The sequence below is a fragment of the Lepidochelys kempii genome, chromosome 2 (genome assembly GCF_965140265.1).
Source record: "Lepidochelys kempii isolate rLepKem1 chromosome 2, rLepKem1.hap2, whole genome shotgun sequence".
NCBI classification, from domain to species: domain Eukaryota; kingdom Metazoa; phylum Chordata; order Testudines; family Cheloniidae; genus Lepidochelys; species Lepidochelys kempii.
The window spans coordinates 268,191,582-268,212,494 of record NC_133257.1 but is presented as its reverse complement, the minus strand read 5'-3'; the positions used below and the strand labels follow the sequence as shown (position 1 = coordinate 268,212,494).

The window sequence follows — 20,913 nt, the reverse complement described above, 5'->3', positions numbered from 1 at the left end:
GACAGACAGGTTCCCTGCCCTGGAGGACTCACAGTCTAAACAGTACAAGTTTAAAAGGGAAATAAGGGGGTTAAGTGAAGTAATCAAAAAAACAGACACTGAAGAACTGGCTAGTATGTGTGTACCGGACAAAATCAGAAGTGTCCCTCCACCTACCACAGGCCCTATGTTGCTAAATGCTAAGAGAGATTCTCCTTTTGCACATGTGGCAGGGCCCTGTGTTTCTGGAAGACCTGGGTTCTAACCCTGCTGCCCTCGGGTGGTTCAGGGTGCGCAGCATTGTGGCACAGGTGAAGCCTGACGTGCTCATGGATTAGTACACTTTGAAAAATGAATACAGAGACAAACAAGAGACCTGATCACAACCCTCAGAGCCACTGGTAAATCAAAGAACTCACCAATGCTGGGAAAAATAAACTTCTCAACTAAAAATCCAACACAGTATATTAAATATGAACTCCCAGCTGCACAAGGGCTAACTTTTTTTTTTTTTTAAACTACTCAGGTTCATTGGGTTTAAACCCAGATTGGCTCAGGAGTGCGGATGGGCCGAAATTGGGTTAAGCAGGGAGTGGGGACAGGCCCTGTAAATGGCTAGAGTCCCCACTCCATGCTCCCATAATGGTTACTGTCCAAATTCAGTGCCCTTCTGGAGTTTGCCTTTATTTAAATGACCGAACAAGACCTTGTGGCAGGACTGTACTGAAACTAAGTCAATCACCAGCCAATCTCTCTCCTGAAAAACTATATTGAAGTTTCTCCCTGCAGGTCCCCCTTTACCTCTCTCTTCCTTAAAGGCCCACAGCCTTTGGTGTTCCCAAATGGAGCTTATGAGACCCACCCAGGTCTGGCTGCCAGACTGAGTCAGTGGAACAGCTCTGCCCCTCCACAAGGGGCCACAGTCCTAACAACTCGACACCAGTTACAGGCCCAAACTGGAACCCAGGAGAGGACAATATAGTTTCTAACCCAGGATTAATATGATGTGGGCCTGCCTAGTGACCAATTAAAACATGTTTAAAACATTTCAGGTAGCAGTTTTAGCCCCAGTGTAGCTGGGATCTAAACATTTAGACAATGTACCAAATAGACTCACACAGCTTGGTAACATATATTTAACAGTCCCCGAGTATGGCAAGACCTGATTCCTAAAAATGAGAGTAAAAGAACTGAGAGGAGAATAAGAGAAGCAGACACACCATGAGCTGCACAGAAAGGAAACAAACAAAATACTGTACAGACAGGAAAAATACCGACCAGATAATAAATAAACAGAAATATTATGCTACAAATACCAGGAAAAAGAGGGTAATCAAGACAGTAATTCACTGCAATATGAAATTCAGTACGGCGTTGGAGTGTAGTGAAAGTACTGTCTCCTGCTAACAACTTGTTTTTCTATTCAATTGCATTGTTTGTGTCTTAAACAGAGGTATAAAAGGAAACCTTGCGAATGCGCTCTCGCCTGCAGATGTACTCATGTGCGATGAGTCTGGGACCAAATTCTGATCACAGCTACTGCAGCATAAGGCTGGAATTACTCCAGAGTCTTCAGTGGGTTTCCCCAGATTTACAGTGTCATTTAGAAAGAATTTGGCCCAACTGACAGCACATGAGAAGTCAGTTTCAGTGCTTAAGGAGCTGGATGGATAGTTCTAGGGAACTTGGCAGCTGCAGAGCAAAGTTCCTCTGTCTGCCCTGTCCATATGCCTCATCACTGCCCTACCCCTAGCAACCAACTCCCATTCCCTGGGATCTGCACAGAGACTGTCAGCCAGGGCTTTGGAGCTGTGCTCCGGCTCCGCTCCAGCTCCAGGCAAAAACCTGCAGCTCCACTGCTCTGGAGCTGCTCCGGGCTCCAGCTCCGGGCTCTGCTCCAAAGCCCTGCTGTCAGCAAGGGTGTCACTTAATGCCCTGTGTGTGTATACTTTTAGTAACCTGTAGACTGTTTGGGGCATGTACGACATGTGACTAACTTATGGAACTGACTGCTGCAGGATATCATCGAGGGGAGTAGCTTACATATTGCCAATTCCAGACAAATAGCAGACATTCCCGAGAAACATATTTCGTTATCACTTCAATTAAGTGATTCAGTTTACTTGTTTTTTTTTTAAACTTGGAGCATTTCACATTAAAAGTATTTTTCAAGCGAGCTACGAGATACCGCAACACACCACCACTCCAGCAAGAAGTTTGTGTGGCCCCTACTCTACAGTGTGCATCCTTTGGCGGTAAATTGTTTCTTTTGAGTGTCTACAGCAATGAGCTCATGGCAACAGTACAGGGCCATCGCACTGTGGGGGCCCTGTGTGAGCTAGAAGAAGATGTTGTCCAGCAAAGCCTCTCTCATGTTCTGCATGTTTATACGGTTCCTTTCACGGGTGTGGATTTTTTGGTGTTGGAGCAGATGCTGCTTTTGCGTAAAGCTTTTTGTGCACTCAGTGCATTGGTAGGGTCTCTCCCCCGTGTGGATCCTCTGGTGTCTAATCAGATCCGAGGGGTGACTGAAGTTCTTCCCACAGTACGTGCACATTAACGACCCTCCACTCCTTCCCGTGTGCATTCTCTGATGCGTGATGAGGCCTTTCTTCTGAGAGAAGCACTCCTGGCACTTATTACACTTATAGGGTCTCTCTCGCACGTGGCTTTTCTGGTGCTGCCTGTACGGTGATTTGACATTGAAGCTTTTCGTGCATTTAGTGGCACTGTAAGGCTTGTCTACTGTCTGGATTCTGGGGTGGGATTTCAGGTGGTGATTCTGTTTGAAGCTTTCCTCACACTCCACAGAGCTGTAAGTGGCCCCTCCAGTGTGGATTCTCGGGTGCATCGTCAAGTGCTGCTTGTACACAAAGCTTTTCTCACACTCTGCAGGTTCATAACATCCCAGCTTTGCGTGGCTTCTCTGGTGCATTGTGAGGCTCTTCTTCAGCCGAAAGCCTTTCCCACACTCAGCACACACATGTGGTCTCTCACCTGGGCAGCTGCGCCGGTAAAAAGGTACAGTGTTGCTTTCCCTGAAGCTTTCCTCCCCAGGCACTGACTCTACCGGCCTGTTCTTGTCATGGTTCCTTTGCTGCATTATTGAGCTGTCTGGATGATCCAAAGGCCTTCCCTCCCTGGGAGTCTGGACCACAATTTCTTCAGACATTCCAGATAATGTCCTTTGCAGCTGCAAGTTTTTGAGATGTTCCCCATGCTCCAGCAGCTCAGTTTTGAACATGATTCCATTATCTGCTGGAATAAAACAAAAATAAAATACAGAGAATTTTATTGTGTCCGCTGGGATAAAGGAAACCTGTTAATCATTCCCACTTCATTACAAAAGCCCATTACGTTAGGTTTCTCCCAAGCAAATGAGCTAGAACAGTCCTGGGCAATATTTTGTGTTTAGAGGAGGACAGGGTGAAAAGACAGATTCCAGCAGTGCTGAACATCCGGCTCCCCTTGGAGACAATGAGCTCAACAACCTCTTGTTTTCCTGTTTCAGTGCTTGGAAACACCCGACTGTTACCAAGGCCCCTGGAGAACCAGGGGCGAAGCAGCTGCTTTTCCCCCTCACAGTCTAAGCTTTCATGCCTAAAGAGACAAAATGCATTTCACTGGCTGTAAGTCCCGCCCCGTGCAGAAGACTCGCCCAACGCACTGAAAGCCTTCACACCGCACTTACACTTTGTAAAGCCACAATACAAATGGCAGCAGGAGTTTCCATCTTCACTGACTCTCAACTGCTCCACATCAGCTGTGCTTAGTTTACAAATCAAACCATCAGTCCTCTGGCTACAAGCTCTGCAAACTCAGCCTGGGATCTGAGAGGTAAGATGGGGTCTTCCTTATGGCACATCACCATGAATCCCAAAGACTCTGCAGGCTGGCTCAGGTCTTTAGGGACGCCTTTACAACCCCCCTTGTCTTCAGTGGGTGTGCACAGGCGTAACGGATTGTCCCTGTCACTGGAACCGAATGAACAATTCTGCTGATGACGCACGAGGAATCCAGCTCACTCCCTTTTAGCGGTACTGGCGTTTAGTCGTAAGAGCTTATTTTAGCCTCTCGTGCCAGCAGGCGTGAATGAGTAAACCTAAGAGCCTGCTGAGTAAGACGGGGCCATGTTCACACACAGCTGCAGAGTAGGACTGTGCGTTAAGAGATGCTGGGAGCCCTGGGGAGACCTCCTGCACTGGGTGAATTTCACCCTTTGGGAAGGGTTGTCAAGGGCTCTGCTGGATATAGATTGAAACCAGTTTCTTTAAAATATCCTCCTAACATTGTCCCAGCTGTTGCTGAACTCCTCACTCCTGCCTGCAGCCAAAGCTCCTGTTCCCTGGCTCCTGTCCATGGCAGAGGGCTCTGCCTGTGGTGCCTTTTCATGGCAAGGCCAGACCACAGCTCCGCCAAAAAGCTCTTTCTAGGGCCTTGGGGCCAGAGAGTCCAACCTCTCTTCCTCCGCCTCGGGGACAGGCAGGCAGCAGCTGTCGCCCCGCATCAGCCGAGTTACAGTAGCATCTCAACAAGAGACTTCATACAAACCGGAGAGAAGCAGAAACAGAGAAAAGCATTTAAACTTCACCTCGTCTAGCAGCGACTGTGGCTAGACGCACTAGAGCAGGCTCGGAGGTTTCGACAGAAAAGGGGGGAAATCGGTAGCTGTGGCCTTCCCTGATGAAGCTCTCTCAGGGCCTTGTCAGTCAGCACTGCTTGTCCTTACAGCCACTGTCTGTCCAGCGGGCTCTCAAAAACATGCCCCTTGCCTCTGTTCTCTCCCTCAGGTCCAGTGCTCCCCGGAGGAGTCCCTCTGTCCAGCCTCCCAACCCCCTGGCAGGGAGCCAGGCAACCCCCCTTCAGAATCCTTGGTTGGGGTGCCTGTCGGTGTTCAGACCTCGTGAACATGAGCCGTTCTCCACCGACTCACCGCCATCACCACAGCACTGCACACTTCCTTTGCTCAAACCGTCTGCATTGCTGCTTCCTTCGCCATACAAGTGGGTCAGCAGTGCTCATTCTTCCAACAGCTCTTTGGATCCTGGGCACGCACCTTCCCCTTTGCTCCCTTGGGAGTATCTGCGCAGACGTCCTTCTTAGAAGAAGAAGGAACACGAGCAGGCTAATTGTTTCCCATTCCTGGACAGGACGACCACTGTCTGTGCACAAGGATCCCGTCACGATGGGGCAGACCACGCACAAGGTTTCATCGTCAGGACATTTGCCACAGTTCTCCAGTCACCTCTCACCTCAAAGCTGGCTTCACAATCTTCCCACACACTGACAGGCTTATCCTGCCCGTGACTCGCTCCAGGAGACCAGGCCACGCCATCTGGCCATTCCAATCCGAGCATTTCATTCCAACGGGCTTGGCTATGAGCACTGGGATATGGATCAAAACCCAGCCAAAGGGCAGTGCACACAGAGCATCGATAAATAACAGCTATCAAGTCAGGGGGAAGAGTCCAACAGGGCAAGGCAGGGATCAGGCTTATTTCAGGTCTTTACTAATGACTGGAAGGAGGAGTAAATAGTGTATTAATGAGATTGACAAAGGTTATTAAACTGGCCAGGTTACGAACATCAAGAGGAATGCCCAGGAGAAGATAACAAGTTAGGTAAGAGATAACAAAAGGAAATTCAACCTGGAAAACACAATTAGCACATGGAGGGAGAAACAACCTGGGACAACCGTACTCAGAGAGCAGGAGGAACCTCAAAAGCAGGAAGTGACCCATGGGGTGGGAACAGATTGTTAATTAGTTAAGAGCTTTTACGACAATGTTGGTGGCGAAAAGAGCCAATGCAGTTTGGGGCAGCACATACAGAGACATCGTCCCTCTCCAGACTGCTGTTGTGAGACTGTACTAGGATTGCCAGCTTTCTAATCACACAAAACTGAACACCCCTGCCCGCCCCTTCTCCAAGGCCCCATCCCTGCCCCACCCCTTCTAAGAGACCCTGCCCCCACTCACTCCATCCCCCCTCCCGCCGTCGCTCGTTCTCCCTCACCCTCACTGGGCTGGGGGTAGGGTGCAGGACGGAGTGCAGGCTCCAGGGTGGGGACAGGGATGAGGGGTTTGGGGTGCAAGAGGAGGCTCTGGGCTGGAGCAGGGAGTTGGGGTGCGGGAGGGGGTGGTGGCTCTGGCTGGGGGTGCAGGCTCCTGGGTGGGGCTAGGGACGAGGGGTTTGGGGGAGCAGGAGGGGGTTGTGGGCTGGAGTAGGGGGTTGAGGTACAGGAAGGGGCGGGGGCTCTGGCTGGAGGTGCAGGCTCTGGGGTGGGGCCAGAAATGAAGTGTTCAGGGTGCAGGAGGGGGCTCCAGGCTGGGGCCGAGGGGTTTGGAGTGTGGGAGCAGAATCAGGGCTGGAGTAGGGGGCTGGGGTGCAGGAGTGGTGAGGGCTCCAGCTGGGGGTGCAGGCTCCAGGCTGGGGCCAGAAATGAGGCATGCAGGAGGGGGCTCCAGGCTGGGGCAGTGGGTTGGGGTGCAGAAGGGTGTCCAATAAAAGATATTACCTCACCCACCTTGTCTCTCTAATATCCTGGGACCAACATGACTACAACACCACTGCATTCAGGATTACTTCCTTAGTGTCTCTGATACTATTCAACCTCTACACACAGCCACTAGGAAAACTGGTGCAGGAGGGTTGTGGGGTGCAGGCTCTGGGAGGGGGCTAAGGGCTGGGGTGCGGGCTCTGGGAGGAGTTAGGGTGCGGGAGGGGGTGCAGGGCTGGGGTGCAGGAGGGGGATTGGGGCATGGGCTCCAGCTGGGCAGCGCTTACCTCAGGCAGCTCCCAGTCTGCAGTGCAGTGGGGCTAAGGCAGCCTCCCTGCCTGCCCTGGCTCCATTCAGTTCCTGGAAGCGGCTGGCATGTCCGGCCCCTCGGTGGAGGGACCATGGGGGCTCTGCACACCGCCCGCGCCGGCAAGCACTGTCCTCACAACTCCCATTGGCCACGGTTCCCGGCCAATGGGAGCTGCGGAGCCAGCGCTGGGGGCAGAGACAGCGTGCAGAGCTTCCCAGATTGCCCCTCCACCTAGGGGCTGCAGAGACATGCCGGCCACTTCCGGGAGCTGTGCGGAGCTAGGGCACAGAGAGCCTGCCGCCTTAGCCCTGCTGTGCCGCCAACCAGACTTTTAACATCCCGATCAGCGGTGCTGACTGGAGCTGCCAGGAACCCTTTTCGACGGGGCGTTCTGGTTGAAAACTGAACGCCTGGCAACCCCAGACTGTACCTGGAATCCGGCTTTCATTTCTAAACACATTGGTGCCAGGATTAGTGAGAGGGTGGGAGGAATTATGGGAAGAGCAACCAAAGTGATCCGGTGTGTCGGGGCGGATTTATGAGCAAAGACTGAAAGCTTTCATGGTCAAGTCCTCAGGCCTGGCATCTGGGGTATGGAGCCCTCTGGAGCTGTGCAGAGCACCTGAGCCCCACCACGCCTGTGGGATTCCGCATCCCCTCCTCAGGAAGGGGCACCTGACCCCTGCTCAGAGCTGCAGTCAGTGACTCCGCTCCATCTGGGTGCCTAGGGATGATGGCAGGAGCCAGTGAGCATGGGCAGGGCTCATGAGAGCCCATGCAAGGGGCAGGCTCCTCACAGTTGGCCCGACAGACTAAATGGGTCATAGTCCTGGTTAGCAGGCCCAGGATGGAACCGTCAGCTAGGAGCTGACCATGGGGCCCAGCGTCCCCACAAAGTGATCAGAGAGCTGCCCCTCCCAGCCAATGTACTGGCCTTGTCTTATTTCATCTTCAGGACCCTCCCTGGTTGTCCTTGGTCCTTCCCACATGGTGGTCACTGCCATAGCATCTGCTGCCCCCGGGTGGGTTTTATTTTGGGGGCGGGTTACTCCATTGCATAAACTGCCACGTTTCTGGTGCTTTCCCTCTGTTAGGGGGAAATGCTGTGCTCAACTCTGGCCTTAAACCCTTCCTTCCCCCTCCTCTTGTCCTCAGACGGCTCTGGACCCTTGTCCCCCTCTCTCCTGTCACGGCCACTTCCCCCTCACGAGCCTGCAAGAACACTCCCACCCCGCTTCCTCCCCCCGGGGAAGTCCCTGTACGACGCCAGCCCTCCACTCCACCTCCGGCTGCACAGCATTCTGTGAGACTGCTGATAACTCACCAGTGCTGGGCCCTGAGAATATCTCCCCCTGCTCCTCGATGCACAGCTCCTCCTCTCGCTTTATCCGGGACACACAGCTTGGCTGGGAAAATGCACACTCTATTCATGGAAAGAGAAAACAGGTGGCAAGTTGACTTTCTTTATGAATCCCCTTTGCCCCCATCGCAGCATCCTTCTGCCCTCCCCTTGCAACAGCCAGCTGCATGGCTTTTACACAGGACTTCTCTTCCCGCGTCTTCTGCTCCCTCTGCCCCTTTTCATAAGAGCTTTCCCGAGCTCTCTAAAGCAGGGGCCTCTCTTTTACCTCACTCCATGCATTCTGTGACGAGATAGCTACAAAAACACTGCTGTTTCAGCACAGCACTCACCGACTGGGGGTTCAGCCGGGATCTCGCTTTCCTCCGAGTTCTCCTGTCCCTTGATGCACGGCTCTTCCTCGCCTTCACTCTGGCAGGTCGCGTCAAGCGTATACACCAGCAATTCTACGCACGGGAAAGATAAATCCCATTATGCTGTTCTAACAGCTTGACGCTGTAGCTGCTAACAAGTCACTGAACTGGAGCTGAAAGCGGTGTCATTGGCAGTCTCACAAACACCTTTGTTTCCTGCTAGATCCCACAGAGAGGACACCACAGAAAGCCCTAAAATAAAGAAGAGAGCACGAGTTTACCTGTGCTGGGCTCTGCAGGGATTCCTCTCTCCTCTGCATCTCCCTCCTCCCCCTCGCAGGGCGCTTCCCCTCGTTCAATCCGCGCCAGAAGGTCAGGTTTGGAGAGTGCGTAGTCTATGGATGGAAAAACAGGTCAGCGTTCCCTGGCTCCGTGCAGCATTGAGCAGTAAGAAAGTTTGTTTCAGGGAAGCCTGGCTGTTTAAAAATAGCCAGAGCAGCGGGGAACAGCAGAGCAGCACACAGCAGGAGTTTGCCTGGGAGTTCGCCTGGGGTGAGCCCAGTGAGGCTTACATCTTGCCAGCTTCTCTGAGGAAGCTCATAGTAGGAAGGTGATAATGGAGGGGGGGTGTTCAGCTATTGTGACCTGCACTGGATGTGCCATGTTTGTCTTTCTTCCACAGGACAGAAGCGACTTTGTCTGTACAAAGTGCAAGCTGGTCTCCATATAGGAAGAGAAGATTGAAGGTCTGAAGCAACAGATATCGACCCTGCGTTGCATACCAGAATCTGAGGATTTCCTGGACAAAAGTCAGGATATGCTTCTATGGGCACAAAGCTCTAAAGATTTAGAGCAGGTTGCACAGCGGAGCCAAGAGGCCAGTGAAGAAGCTTGGCAACATGTGACCTCCAGAAGAAGAAGGGGGAATGTCCGGGTACCAGCAACGCAGACACAGGTAAGTAACCGTTTTCGTGTTCTCTCCACAGGTACCATTGCGGAGAGTGGACCAGATGATATGTCTGGGGCGAGAAAGCAGAAGGAGACTCCGCTGGTTGGAAGGCATGAGATGCGCTGTCCTGAGGTTGGGGGTTCCACGACCACCACTCCCAAGAGAAGGAGGTGGGTGGTGGTGGTCGGGGACTCTCTCCTCAGGGGGACTGAGTCATCTATCTGCCGCCCTGACCGGGAAAACAGAAAAGTCTGCTGCTTGCCAGGGGCTAAGATTCGCGATGTGACAGAGAGACTGCCGAGACTCGTCAAGCCCTCGGATCGCTACCCCTTCCTGCTTCTCCACGTGGGCACAAATGATACTGCCAAGAATGACCTTGAGTGGATCACTGTGGATTACGTGGCTCTGGGAAGGAGGATAAAGGAGTTTGAGGCGCAAGTGGTGTTCTCGTCCATCCTCCCCGTGGAAGGAAAAGGCCTGGGTAGGGACCGTCGAATCGTGGAAGTCAACGAATGGTTACGCAGGTGGTGTCGGAGAGAAGGCTTTGGATTCTTTGACCATGGGATGGTGTTCCATGAAGGAGGAGTGCTGGGCAGAGACGGGCTCCACCTAACGAAGAGAGGGAAAAGCATCTTTGCGAGCAAGCTGGCTAACCTAGTGAGGAGGGCTTTAAACTAGGTTCACCGGTGGAAAGAGACCAAAGCCCTGAGGTAAGTGGGAAAGCGGGATACCGGGAGGAAGCACAGGCAGGAACGTCTGTGAGGGGAGGGCTCCTACCTCATACTGAGAATGAGGGCGATCAGCAGGTTCTCTCAAGTGCCTATATATAAATGCACAAAGCCTTGGAAACAAGCAGGGAGAACTGGAGGTCCTGGTGAAGTCAAGGAATTATGACATGATTGGAATAACAGAGACTTGGCGGGATAACTCACATGACTGGAGTACTGTCATGGATGGTTATAAACTGTTCAGGAAGGACAGGCAGGGCAGAAAAGGTGGGGGAGTAGCACTGTATGTAAGGGAGCAGTATGGCTGCTCAGAGCTCAAGTATGAAACTGCAGAAAAACCTGAGAGTCTCTGGATTAAGTTTAGAAGTGTGAGCAACAAGGGTGATGTCGTGGTGGGAGTCTGCTATAGACCACCGGACCAGGGGGATGAGGTGGATGAGGCTTTCTTCCGGCAACTCGCAGAAGCTACTAGATCGCAGGCCCTGGTTCTCATGGGCGACTTCAATCACCCTGATATCTGCTGGGAGAGCAATACAGCGGTGCACAGACAATCCAGGAAGTTTTTGGAAAATGTAGGGGACAATTTCCTGGTGCAAGTGCTGGAGGAGCCAACTAGGGGTGGAGCTTTTCTTGACCTGCTGCTCACAAACCGGGTAGAATTAGTGGGGGAAGCAAAAGTGGATGGGAATCTGGGAGGCAGTGACCATGAGTTGGTCGAGTTCAGGATCCTGACACAAGGAAGAAAGGTAAGCAGCAGAATACGGACCCTGGACTTCAGGAAAGCAGACTTCGACTCCCTCAGGGAACTGATGGGTAGGATCCCCTGGGGGAATAACATGAGGGGGAAAGGAGTCCAGGAGAGCTGGCTGTATTTCAAAGAATCCCTATTGAGGTTACAGGGACAAACCATCCCGATGAGTCGAAAGAATAGTAAATATGGCAGGCGACCAGCTTGGCTTAACAGTGAAATCCTTGCAGATCTTAAACATAAAAAAGAAGCTTACAAGATGTGGAAGATTGGACAAATGACCAGGGAAGAGTATAAAAATATTGCTCGGGCATGTAGGAATGAAATCAGGAGGGCCAAATTGCACCTGGAGCTGCAACTAGCAAAAGATGTGAAGAGTAACAAGAAGGGTTTCTTCGGGTATGTTGGCAACAAGAAGAAAGCCAAGGAAAGCATGGGCCCCTTACTGAATGAGGGAGGCAACCTAGTGACAGAGGACGTGGAAAAAGCTAATGTACTCAATGCTTTTTTTGCCTCTGTCTTCACGAACAAGGTCAGCTCCCAGACTGCTGCGCTGGGCAACACAGCATGGGGAGTAAGTGGCCATCCCTCTGAGGAGAAAGAGGTGGTTAGGGACTATTTAGAAAAGCTGGATGTGCACAAGTCCATGGGGCCGGATGCGTTGCATCCGAGAGTGCTAAAGGAGTTGGCGGCTGTGATTGCAGAGCCATTGGCCATTATCTTTGAAAACTCATGGTGATCGGGGGACGTCCTGGACGAGTGGAAAAAGGCTAATGTAGTGCCCATCTTTAGAAAAGGGAAGTAGGAGGATCCTGGGAACTACAGGCCAGTCAGCCTCACCTCAGTCCCTGGAAAAATCATGGAGCAGGTCCTCAAGGAATCAATCCTGAAGCACTTACACGAGAGGAAAGTGATCAGGAACAGTCAGCATGGATTCACCAAGGGAAGGTCATGCCTGACTAATCTAATCACCTTCTATGATGAGATTACTGGTTCTGTGGATGAAGGGAAAGCAGTGGATGTATTGTTTCTTGACTTTAGCAAAGCTTTTGACACGGTCTCCCACAGTATTCTTGTCAGCAAGTTAAAGAAGTATGGGCTGGATGAATGCACTATAAGGTGGGTAGAAAGTTGGCTAGATTGTCGGGCTCAACGGGTAGTGATCAATGGCTCCATCTCTAGTTGGCAGCTGGTATCAAGTAGAGAGCCCCAAGGGTTAGTCCTGGGGCCGGTTTTGTTCAATATCTTCATAAATGATCTGGAGGATGGTGTGGATTGCACTCTCAGCAAATTTGCGGATGATACTAAACTAGGAGGAGTGGTAGATACGGTGGAGGGGAGGGATAGGATACAGAGGGACCTAAACAAATTGGAGGATTGGGCCAAAAGAAATCTGATGAGGTTCAATAAGGATAAGTGCAGGGTCCTGCACTTAGGATGGAAGAATCCCATGCACCGCTACAGACTAGGGACCGAACGGCTAGGCAGCAGTTCTGCGGAAAAGGACCTAGGGGTGACAGTGGACGAGAAGCTGGATATGAGTCAACAGTGTGCCCTTGTTGCCAAGAAGGCCAATGGCATTTTGGGATGTATAAGTAGGGGCATAGCGAGCAGATCGAGGGACGTGATCGTTCCCCTCTATTCGACATTGGTGAGGCCTCATCTGGAGTACTGTGTCCAGTTTTGGGCCCCACACTACAAGAAGGATGTGGATAAATTGGAGAGAGTCCAGCGAAGGGCAACAAAAATGATTAGGGGTCTGGAACACATGACTTATGAGGAGAGGCTGAGGGAACTGGGATTGTTTAGTCTGCAGAAGAGAAGAATGAGGGGGGATTTGATAGCTGCTTTCAACTACCTGAGAGGTGGTTCCAAAGAGGATGGTTCTAGACTATTCTCAGTGGTAGAAGATGATAGGACAAGGAGTAATGGTCTCAAGTTGCAGTGGGGGAAGTTTAGGTTGGATATTAGGAAAAGCTTTTTACTAGGAGGGTGGTGAAACACTGGAACGCGTTATCTAGGGAGGGGGTAGAATCTCCTTCCTTGGAAGTTTTTAAGGTCAGGCTTGACAAAGCCCTGGCTAGGATGATTTAATTGGGGATTGGTCCTGCTTTGAGCAGGGGGTTGGACTAGATGACCTCCTGAGGTCCCTTCCAACCCTGATATTCTATGATTCTATGAAGAGAGTTTAGGCACCGCATCACTGTTCAAAGTGGTGCATAATGGGAACGAAGCTCCTAGAGAAACAAATGCCTGGTGAGGGAGGATCTGGGCTGCCTGCCAGAGGTTCAGGACTCTCCATGCAGTGGGAGATCGTTATCTTTCAGGCACTAAATATTAAGCTACTTCCCTAGTTATTAACCTGCAGACAGGCCAGAGACCCATCCCGGCCAGAGCCTATCTAGGGGGTAAGCCAGCAGTGGCCAACCTGAGCCTTAGAAGGAGCCAAAATTTACCAATGTACGTTGCCAAAGAGCCACAGTAATACGTCAGCAGCCCCCCATCAGCTCTTCTCCCAGTGCCTCCCACCCACCGGCAGCCCTGCCGATCAGCACCTCCCCGTCCGCGCACCTCCCAAACAGCTGTTTCGTGGCATGCAGGAAGCTCTGGGGGAGAAGAGGGAGGAGCGAGGGCACGGCAGGCTTAGGGGAGGGGGTGGGAAGGGGTGGAGTGGGGGCAGAGCCAGGGGTTGAGCAGTGAGCACCCCCCAGCACATTGGAAAGTTGACACCTGTAGCTTCAGCCCCAGAGCCGGTGTCTAGACAAGGAGCCGCATATTAACTTCTGAAGAGCCGCATGTGGCTCCGGAGCCCCAGGTTGGCCACCCCTGGGGTAAGCGATGGTTATTTTGTATCCACAGTTCCTGAGACCAGAATGAGAACCCACTTGGTTTATTAGTTTCCTACATTAGGCCTAAAGGGTGGATTACAAGCACCAGATCCCACCACAAGCCGATTGTCCATCGATCCCTCCCCTTTGTTCAGTTTTTCTCCACCTGGCCCCCTTGTCTCTCCTGCCCACTGCCTTGAATCCAGCCTGTGCCCATCAGCCCTTGTGAGGTTTCCAGCAGCCCAGGTGTCTCCAACACACAGTTCAGCGACAGGCCTCCACAGTCAACGGTGCTTGTGTACTACACCACCAGCACCTGCCTCCCTCTAGCTACAATGATGCCTCTGTGCATTTCCCACCTAACAATTCTCTGCCTGTGTGCTCTTCCTCTGTTACCCTGTTCTGTATCAGCACCACACATGGGCCATAGCAGGTTTCGGGATGTGTACTTCCAAGTAACTGCAACCATTATCCACAGCCAGAAGGCACTGGAGATGGAGGGAGCAGGTCACCCCTGCATACCTTTCATTCTAGACTGGCATCAACAACAGTGAAAAACGTGTTGACCCATCAAAAAGATTCTATGTCAAGTGCAAATCCATTAGCCCAGCGCTGGAGCTGGCCCATGAATATCTGAGATCGCAGAACATCTACTAAATGAGTGAGAACCAATATTTACCCAGCGAGATCAGAGATTCATAGTTCCCCTTCATCACGTTCTTGTAGAGCTCTTTCTGCCATTCCTCTAAGTTCTGCCAGTCTTGCTCAGAGAAGTAAACGGCATCATTTTCAAATGCCAATGGGACCTGTAATGACAGAGGTTACAGGTTCAGCACCTTGTATGGCACCCCAGTGCCTTAAAGTCAACTGCCACTTACATCTTCTTTAGCATTTAAGAGACGGGGGGGAGAACGGGACGAAGACACACAAGAACATTTCTCATTATTATAATTTATTTTTACAGCTTCCGTAAGAGTTCCAGGTACTGTACAGAAACCCACAATGCTTCCCCTCCAAATGCCTAGAATTCAGACACAAACATAAGGAAACATATGAGGAGAGGAACAAAAGGGAGGGGAACGACTCTGCTCTCTAGAAGAGCACCATTTGTGCTACATATTGGGAAGCCCATTGTGAATGCCAAAGCACTGGTACCTTCATTCCCATGGAGCAGTATCTTAGAGCTCGTCTACATGGGGAAGAAGCCCAGAAGAGCTAGTGCAGAACAGCTATTCCACACTAAGAGTGCCTTCGTGTAGTGTAGGTTAATCCATTTTGGAGGTGCTGAGGAAGAGCATCCACATGGGGTACTGTGCTTCTTATACACACCGTATGGCCGAGTATCGTAGTCCGAGGCGCCTGATAACAAGTGGAAGAAAGACTGTGGCGAGCGCCTTCCACTTATATCAAGCACAACTGGGCAGAGAGCTGAACGTAGTTCTCAGTGGTCAACGAACAGAACACGATTCACACCCAGGTCCTTCCAGGCGTCACATTGGAGAGAACTCTCACATTTCATAACCATCTTACAGAGACAGCAACTAAGGTCAAAACACGCAACAGCCTGGCCGGGACAACATGGGGCGCCAACACCCAAACGTTACACACTTCAGCCTTGGCACTCTGTTACTCAGCAATGGAGTGCCACGCTCCAGTCTGGGCTCGCTCATCTCACACAAAGATGATCGACGTACAACATAATTCTGCCATGTGTTTTATTTCATGCAGACTTAAATCTACTCCTCTACCATGGTTACTCGCTCTCTGCAATATTGCTCCACCCAGTGTTCACAGAGAGGAAAGCGTAGCAAAGCTCATGATGAAATTATGTGATATGCCACATATACCGTTAATTAAAGCCTTGTTTAATCCACCACATAGTCATCTGCCCTCATGGCGCCCTTTGTGGATAAGTTTACTAGGTGCGGGATTTATGGTAGAGGACGCGTGGTGAGCTTCATGATCCGCAGAGAAAGTGACAAATAATTATCTTGTCTCGGACCCCACTCAACATCACCCCGGGTTGGACTGACCGCGAAGGCAACGGAGCCTTCTGAACCGGTTTCGTACCGGACAGGGAATTTGTGCTGCAGCGGAATTTCAGTGGCGTTTTAGAGACAGTCCACTAGGTTGATGTGGGCAGCCACAAACCATGACACACATTGTTGAGGACAGCAAAATGACTCAACTTCCTGGTGGTTTTCGTGCCTTGAACATCGATAAGGACACTGTGGCTTGGCTTGACTAGATTGCACACGCCAAATAAATACACGCCACCACTATTTTGCAGTAACTTCCCCATGCAGACAAGAGTAGCTCCAGTGACTTCAGCGGGGCTACTGGTGGATGAAGATACTGCTCAGAGTGAGTAATGGTTTGTGCATCCGCTCCTCTGTGATCAGATACAATACAATATTCATTCACCTGATGAAATCAGTTTTATTTATGACACTTCACATCAGTCAAGATTTTGTACAGAGTAATGAAAAGGCAGCAATCGGAGTTACCCCTGCAGAGCCCTATTCAATATTTAATGAGAAGTGGAGAAAGGCTGACAACTGCGAGTGAGCACAAACCTCAAGAACAATTTATAAATTGAATAAAGCTTCCAAATTCCTTGAAGCAAACTGTCTGGCCTATCGACTGCACAGATTGCTCCGGCCACACTACAGAGCTCTAACCAACTTACCTCAAATGTATTTGGTTTGTCGTATTTACAAAATTCCACTGGCTACTGCTGTAGCGTCTATAAACGTGGCACGATCAAAAAGATTATAAAGTCCACGGACACAACATGGTGCTTTCAGATTCACTCTAGTTTCTAACATTATATAATATAAACCGGGGGAAGGAGACCAAAGCCCTGAGGTAAGTGGGCAAGCGGGATACCGGGAGGAAGCACAGGCAGGAATGTCTGTGAGGGGAGGGCTCCTGCCTCATACTGAGAATGCGGGCGATCAACAGGTTATCTCAAGTGCTTATATACGAATGCACAAAGCCTTGGAAACAAGCAGGGAGAACTGGAGGTCCTGGTGATGTCAAGGAACTATGACGTGATTGGAATAACAGAGACTTGGCGGGATAACTCACATGACTGGAGTACTGTCATGGATGGTTATAAACTGTTCAGGAAGGACAGGCAGGGCAGAAAAGGTGGGGGAGTAGCACTGTATGTAAGGGAGCAGCATGACTGCTCAGAGCTCCGGTACGAAACTGTAGAAAAACCTGAGTGTCTCTGGATTAAGTTTAGAAGTGTGTGCAACAAGAGTGATGTAGTGGTGGGAGTCTACTATAGACCACCGGACCAGGGGGATGAGGTAGATGAGGCTTTCTTCCGGCAACTCGCAGAAGCTACTAGATCGCATGCCCTGATTCTCATGGGTGACTTTAATTTTCCTGATATCTGCTGGGAGAGCAATACAGCGGTGCATAGACAATCCAGAAAGTTTTTGGAAAGCGTAAGGGACAATTTCCTGGTGCAAGTGCTAGAGGAGCCAACTAGGGGGGGCGCTTTTCTTGACCTGCTGCTCACAAACCGGGTAGAATTAGTGGGGGAAGCAAAAGTGGATGGGAATCTGGGAGGCAGTGACCATGAGTTGGTTGAGTTCAGGATCCTGACGCAGGGAAGAAAGGTAAGCAGCAGGATACGGACCCTGGACTTCAGGAAAGCAGACTTCGACTCCCTCAGGGAACGGATGGCCAGGATCCCCTGGGGGACTAACTTGAAAGGGAAAGGAGTCCAGGAGAGCTGGCTGTATTTCAAGGAATCCCTGTTGAGGTTACAGGGACAAACCATCCCGATGAGTCGAAAGAATAGTAAATATGGCAGGCGACCAGCTTGGCTTAATAGTGAAATCCTAGCGGATCTTAAACATAAAAAAGAAGCTTACAAGAAGTGTAAGGTTGGACATATGACCAGGGAAGAGTATAAAAATATTGCTCGGGCATGTCGGAATGAAATCAGGAGGGCCAAATCGCACCTGGAGCTGCAGCTAGCCAGAGATGTCAAGAGTAACAAGAAGAGTTTCTTCAGGTATGTTGGCAACGAGAAGAAAGCCAAGGAAAGTGTGGGCCCCTTACTGAATGCGGGAGGCAACCTAGTGACAGAGGATGTGGAAAAAGCTAATGTACTCAATGCTTTTTTTGCCTCTGTCTTCACGAACAAGGTCAGCTCCCAGACTGCTGCGCTGGGCATCACAAAATGGGGAAGAGATGGCCCGTCCTCTGTAGAGATAGAGGTGGTTAGGGACTATTTAGAAAAGCTGGATGTTCACAAGTCCATGGGGCCAGACGAGTTGCATCCGAGAGTGCTGAAGGAATTGGCGGCTGTGATTGCAGAGCCATTGGCCATTATCTTTGAAAACTCGTGGCGAACCGGGGAAGTCCCGGATGACTGGAAAAAGGCTAATGTAGTGCCAATCTTTAAAAAAGGGAAGAAGGAGGATCCTGGGAACTATAGGCCAGCCAGCCTCACCTCAGTCCCTGGAAAAATCATGGAGCAGGTCCTCAAGGAATCAATCCTGAAGCACTTGCATGAGAGGAAAGTGATCAGGAACAGCCAGCATGGATTCACCAAGGGAAGGTCATGCCTGACTAATCTAATCGCCTTTTATGATGAGATTACTGGTTCTGTGGATGAAGGGAAAGCAGTGGATGTATTGTTTCTTGACTTTAGCAAAGCTTTTGACATGGTCTCCCACAGTATTCTTGTCAGCAAGTTAAGGAAGTATGGGCTGGATGAATGCACTATAAGGTGGGTAGAAAGCTGGCTAGATTGTCGGGCTCAACGGGTAGTGATCAATGGCTCCATGTCTAGTTGGCAGCCGGTATCAAGTGGAGTGCCCCAAGGGTCGGTCCTGGGGCCGGTTTTGTTCAATATCTTCATAAATGATCTGGAGGATGGTGTGGATTGCACTCTCAGCAAATTTGCGGATGATACTAAACTGGGAGGAGTGGTAGATACGCTGGAGGGGAGGGATAGGATACAGAAGGACCTAGACAAATTGGAGGATTGGGCCAAAAGAAATCTGATGAGGTTCAATAAGGATAAGTGCAGGGTCCTGCACTTAGGACGGAAGAACCCAATGCACCGCTACAGACTAGGGACCGAATGGCTCGGCAGCAGTTCTGCAGAAAAGGACCTAGGGGTGACAGTGGACGAGAAGCTGGATATGAGTCAGCAGTGTGCCCTTGTTGCCAAGAAGGCCAATGGCATTTTGGGATGTATAAGTAGGGGCGTAGCGAGCAGATCGAGGGACGTGATCGTTCCCCTCTATTCGACATTGGTGAGGCCTCATCTGGAGTACTGTGTCCAGTTTTGGGCCCCACACTACAAGAAGGATGTGGATAAATTGGAGAGAGTCCAGCGAAGGGCAACAAAAATGATTAGGGGTCTATAACACATGACTTATGAGGAGAGGCTGAGGGAGCTGGGATTGTTTAGCCTGCAGAAGAGAAGAATGAGGGGGGATTTGATAGCTGCTTTCAACTACCTGAAAGGGGGTTCCAAAGAGGATGGCTCTAGACTGTTCTCAATGGTAGCAGATGACAGAACGAGGAGTAATGGTCTCAAGTTGCAGTGGGGGAGGTTTAGATTGGATATTAGGAAAAACTTTTTCACTAAGAGGGTGGTGAAACACTGGAATGCGTTACCTAGGGAGGTGGTAGAATCTCCTTCCTTAGAGGTTTTTAAGGTCAGGCTTGACAAAGCCCTGGCTGGGATGATTTAACTGGGAATTGGTCCTGCTTTGAGCAGGGGGTTGGACTAGATGACCTTCTGGGGTCCCTTCCAACCCTGATATTCTATGATTCTATGATAACATATTGCACTAGATCTCACAGAGGAAAACGAACAGATATGGAGTTTCTGCACCAATTTGTGTGAGAGATCAACTTACAAAAATAAAGACTCTTTGAAGAGTGAAATCTTTTGAAAACGTTCCTCTCTCAAAAACAATGGGCCCATTTAACACCAGACTGTCCCAGAAAACCCCTCTGCTGCCAATAGGGGACACACATACAAAATTTCAGGCATAAAGGCGTTTGGGAATGTTGGAGTCAGAGTGGTAGTAATCAGAGATATAATGAAAACTGTTTTACTACAGTTCTTGAATATTATTAGCTACATCATTACCTTGGGAACTTCCCCCTTAGTGCCTGGGGGGAGCCTCAGGATCCAGAAGTTCCTGTTCTTCAGCAGGTTCTCCATGTTCTCCAGCCTCCTCTGCAGCAGCCCATACTCCTGGATCAGAGTTCCCAGCGCGGCCCACTTACTCTCCATTTGATTACCAAAATCCACTACTGTTTTCTCACAGTCAAAATATTTCTTTTCTGTTGTCACTGTTCTACGCTCCAGGTTCAGTAACCGCGTGGCATGAGAATCAACCTTCTTTTCCACCGCTTGAATTGCAGCTAGAACAGTCCAAAGCGAAATCTCTGCAGAGTTTGGCTTTGTCTCTTTAGCAGAAGTTAGTTGAGGAATAGCAGAGGGTTGGAAAGGTGACCATTGCTGGGGTTCCATGTCCCACTCCTGATCCTGTCCATAAGAAGAGAAACAGATGAAGTTGGGGTCCCATCACCATCTGTCACACCCAGCTACAAAGAGAAAGTGCAAGAACTGCTCACCACAGGCTGCTCAGCACTTTCCATGGATGGATGTTTATGTTTATGGATGTCTACACACTCCAGATGTGACCATAAAAAGCATGTTAACACTATTATCCAACTAGTTTGCTAGTTTTATAACTGACAGTTAGACTGCATTGGGCTGAAGCTTGATAGCTGCATTGCACAGACAATCACCATGTTTTACTAACATTTGGACCTGATCCTCGTTTTCAGTAATATCCCATTACACCACTAGGGAAGCATAAAGGGACCTCACGTGTTAATGAGGATCAGGGTTTTTTAATCAGCTTTGCACAATTTTCACTTCCAAAATGACTCTTAAGTAGTTTCAGGCACTCTTTTTTCCCCCCTCCTTTGCCTTGGTAACTGCTTCTTTTCCTAACCCATTTCTCAGACACAGTATTCTTCCTATGCTGGTGACTTGCGCTTTATATTTCAAGATATTCAGTTTATGTTGGTTTGTAATGCACCTAACGCACATATCCAGCAACTCTTTCTCTGTCAACATGCAACTACATGCAAGAGTCAACAT

General features: G+C 50.2%; 1 protein-coding gene across 4 annotated transcripts in view; it reads right to left on the bottom strand.

The window, feature by feature from the left end:
* The window catches only part of LOC140905763 (zinc finger protein 783-like), a 35,321-nt gene that overhangs the window by 5,689 nt on the left and 8,719 nt on the right, over nt 1-20,913 (bottom strand). For all 4 annotated transcript variants that reach the window (XM_073329201.1, XM_073329202.1, XM_073329200.1 and 1 more), the window contains 5 exons: nt 19,888-20,289; nt 14,434-14,560; nt 8,783-8,896; nt 8,481-8,594; nt 8,113-8,211 (listed from right to left, as the gene is read on the bottom strand). In XM_073329201.1, coding sequence (XP_073185302.1) covers nt 8,113-8,211; nt 8,481-8,594; nt 8,783-8,896; nt 14,434-14,560; nt 19,888-20,274 — 841 coding nt within the window. In that variant the 5' untranslated portion in view covers nt 20,275-20,289. The remainder of the gene's footprint in view (nt 1-8,112; nt 8,212-8,480; nt 8,595-8,782; nt 8,897-14,433; nt 14,561-19,887; nt 20,290-20,913) is intronic.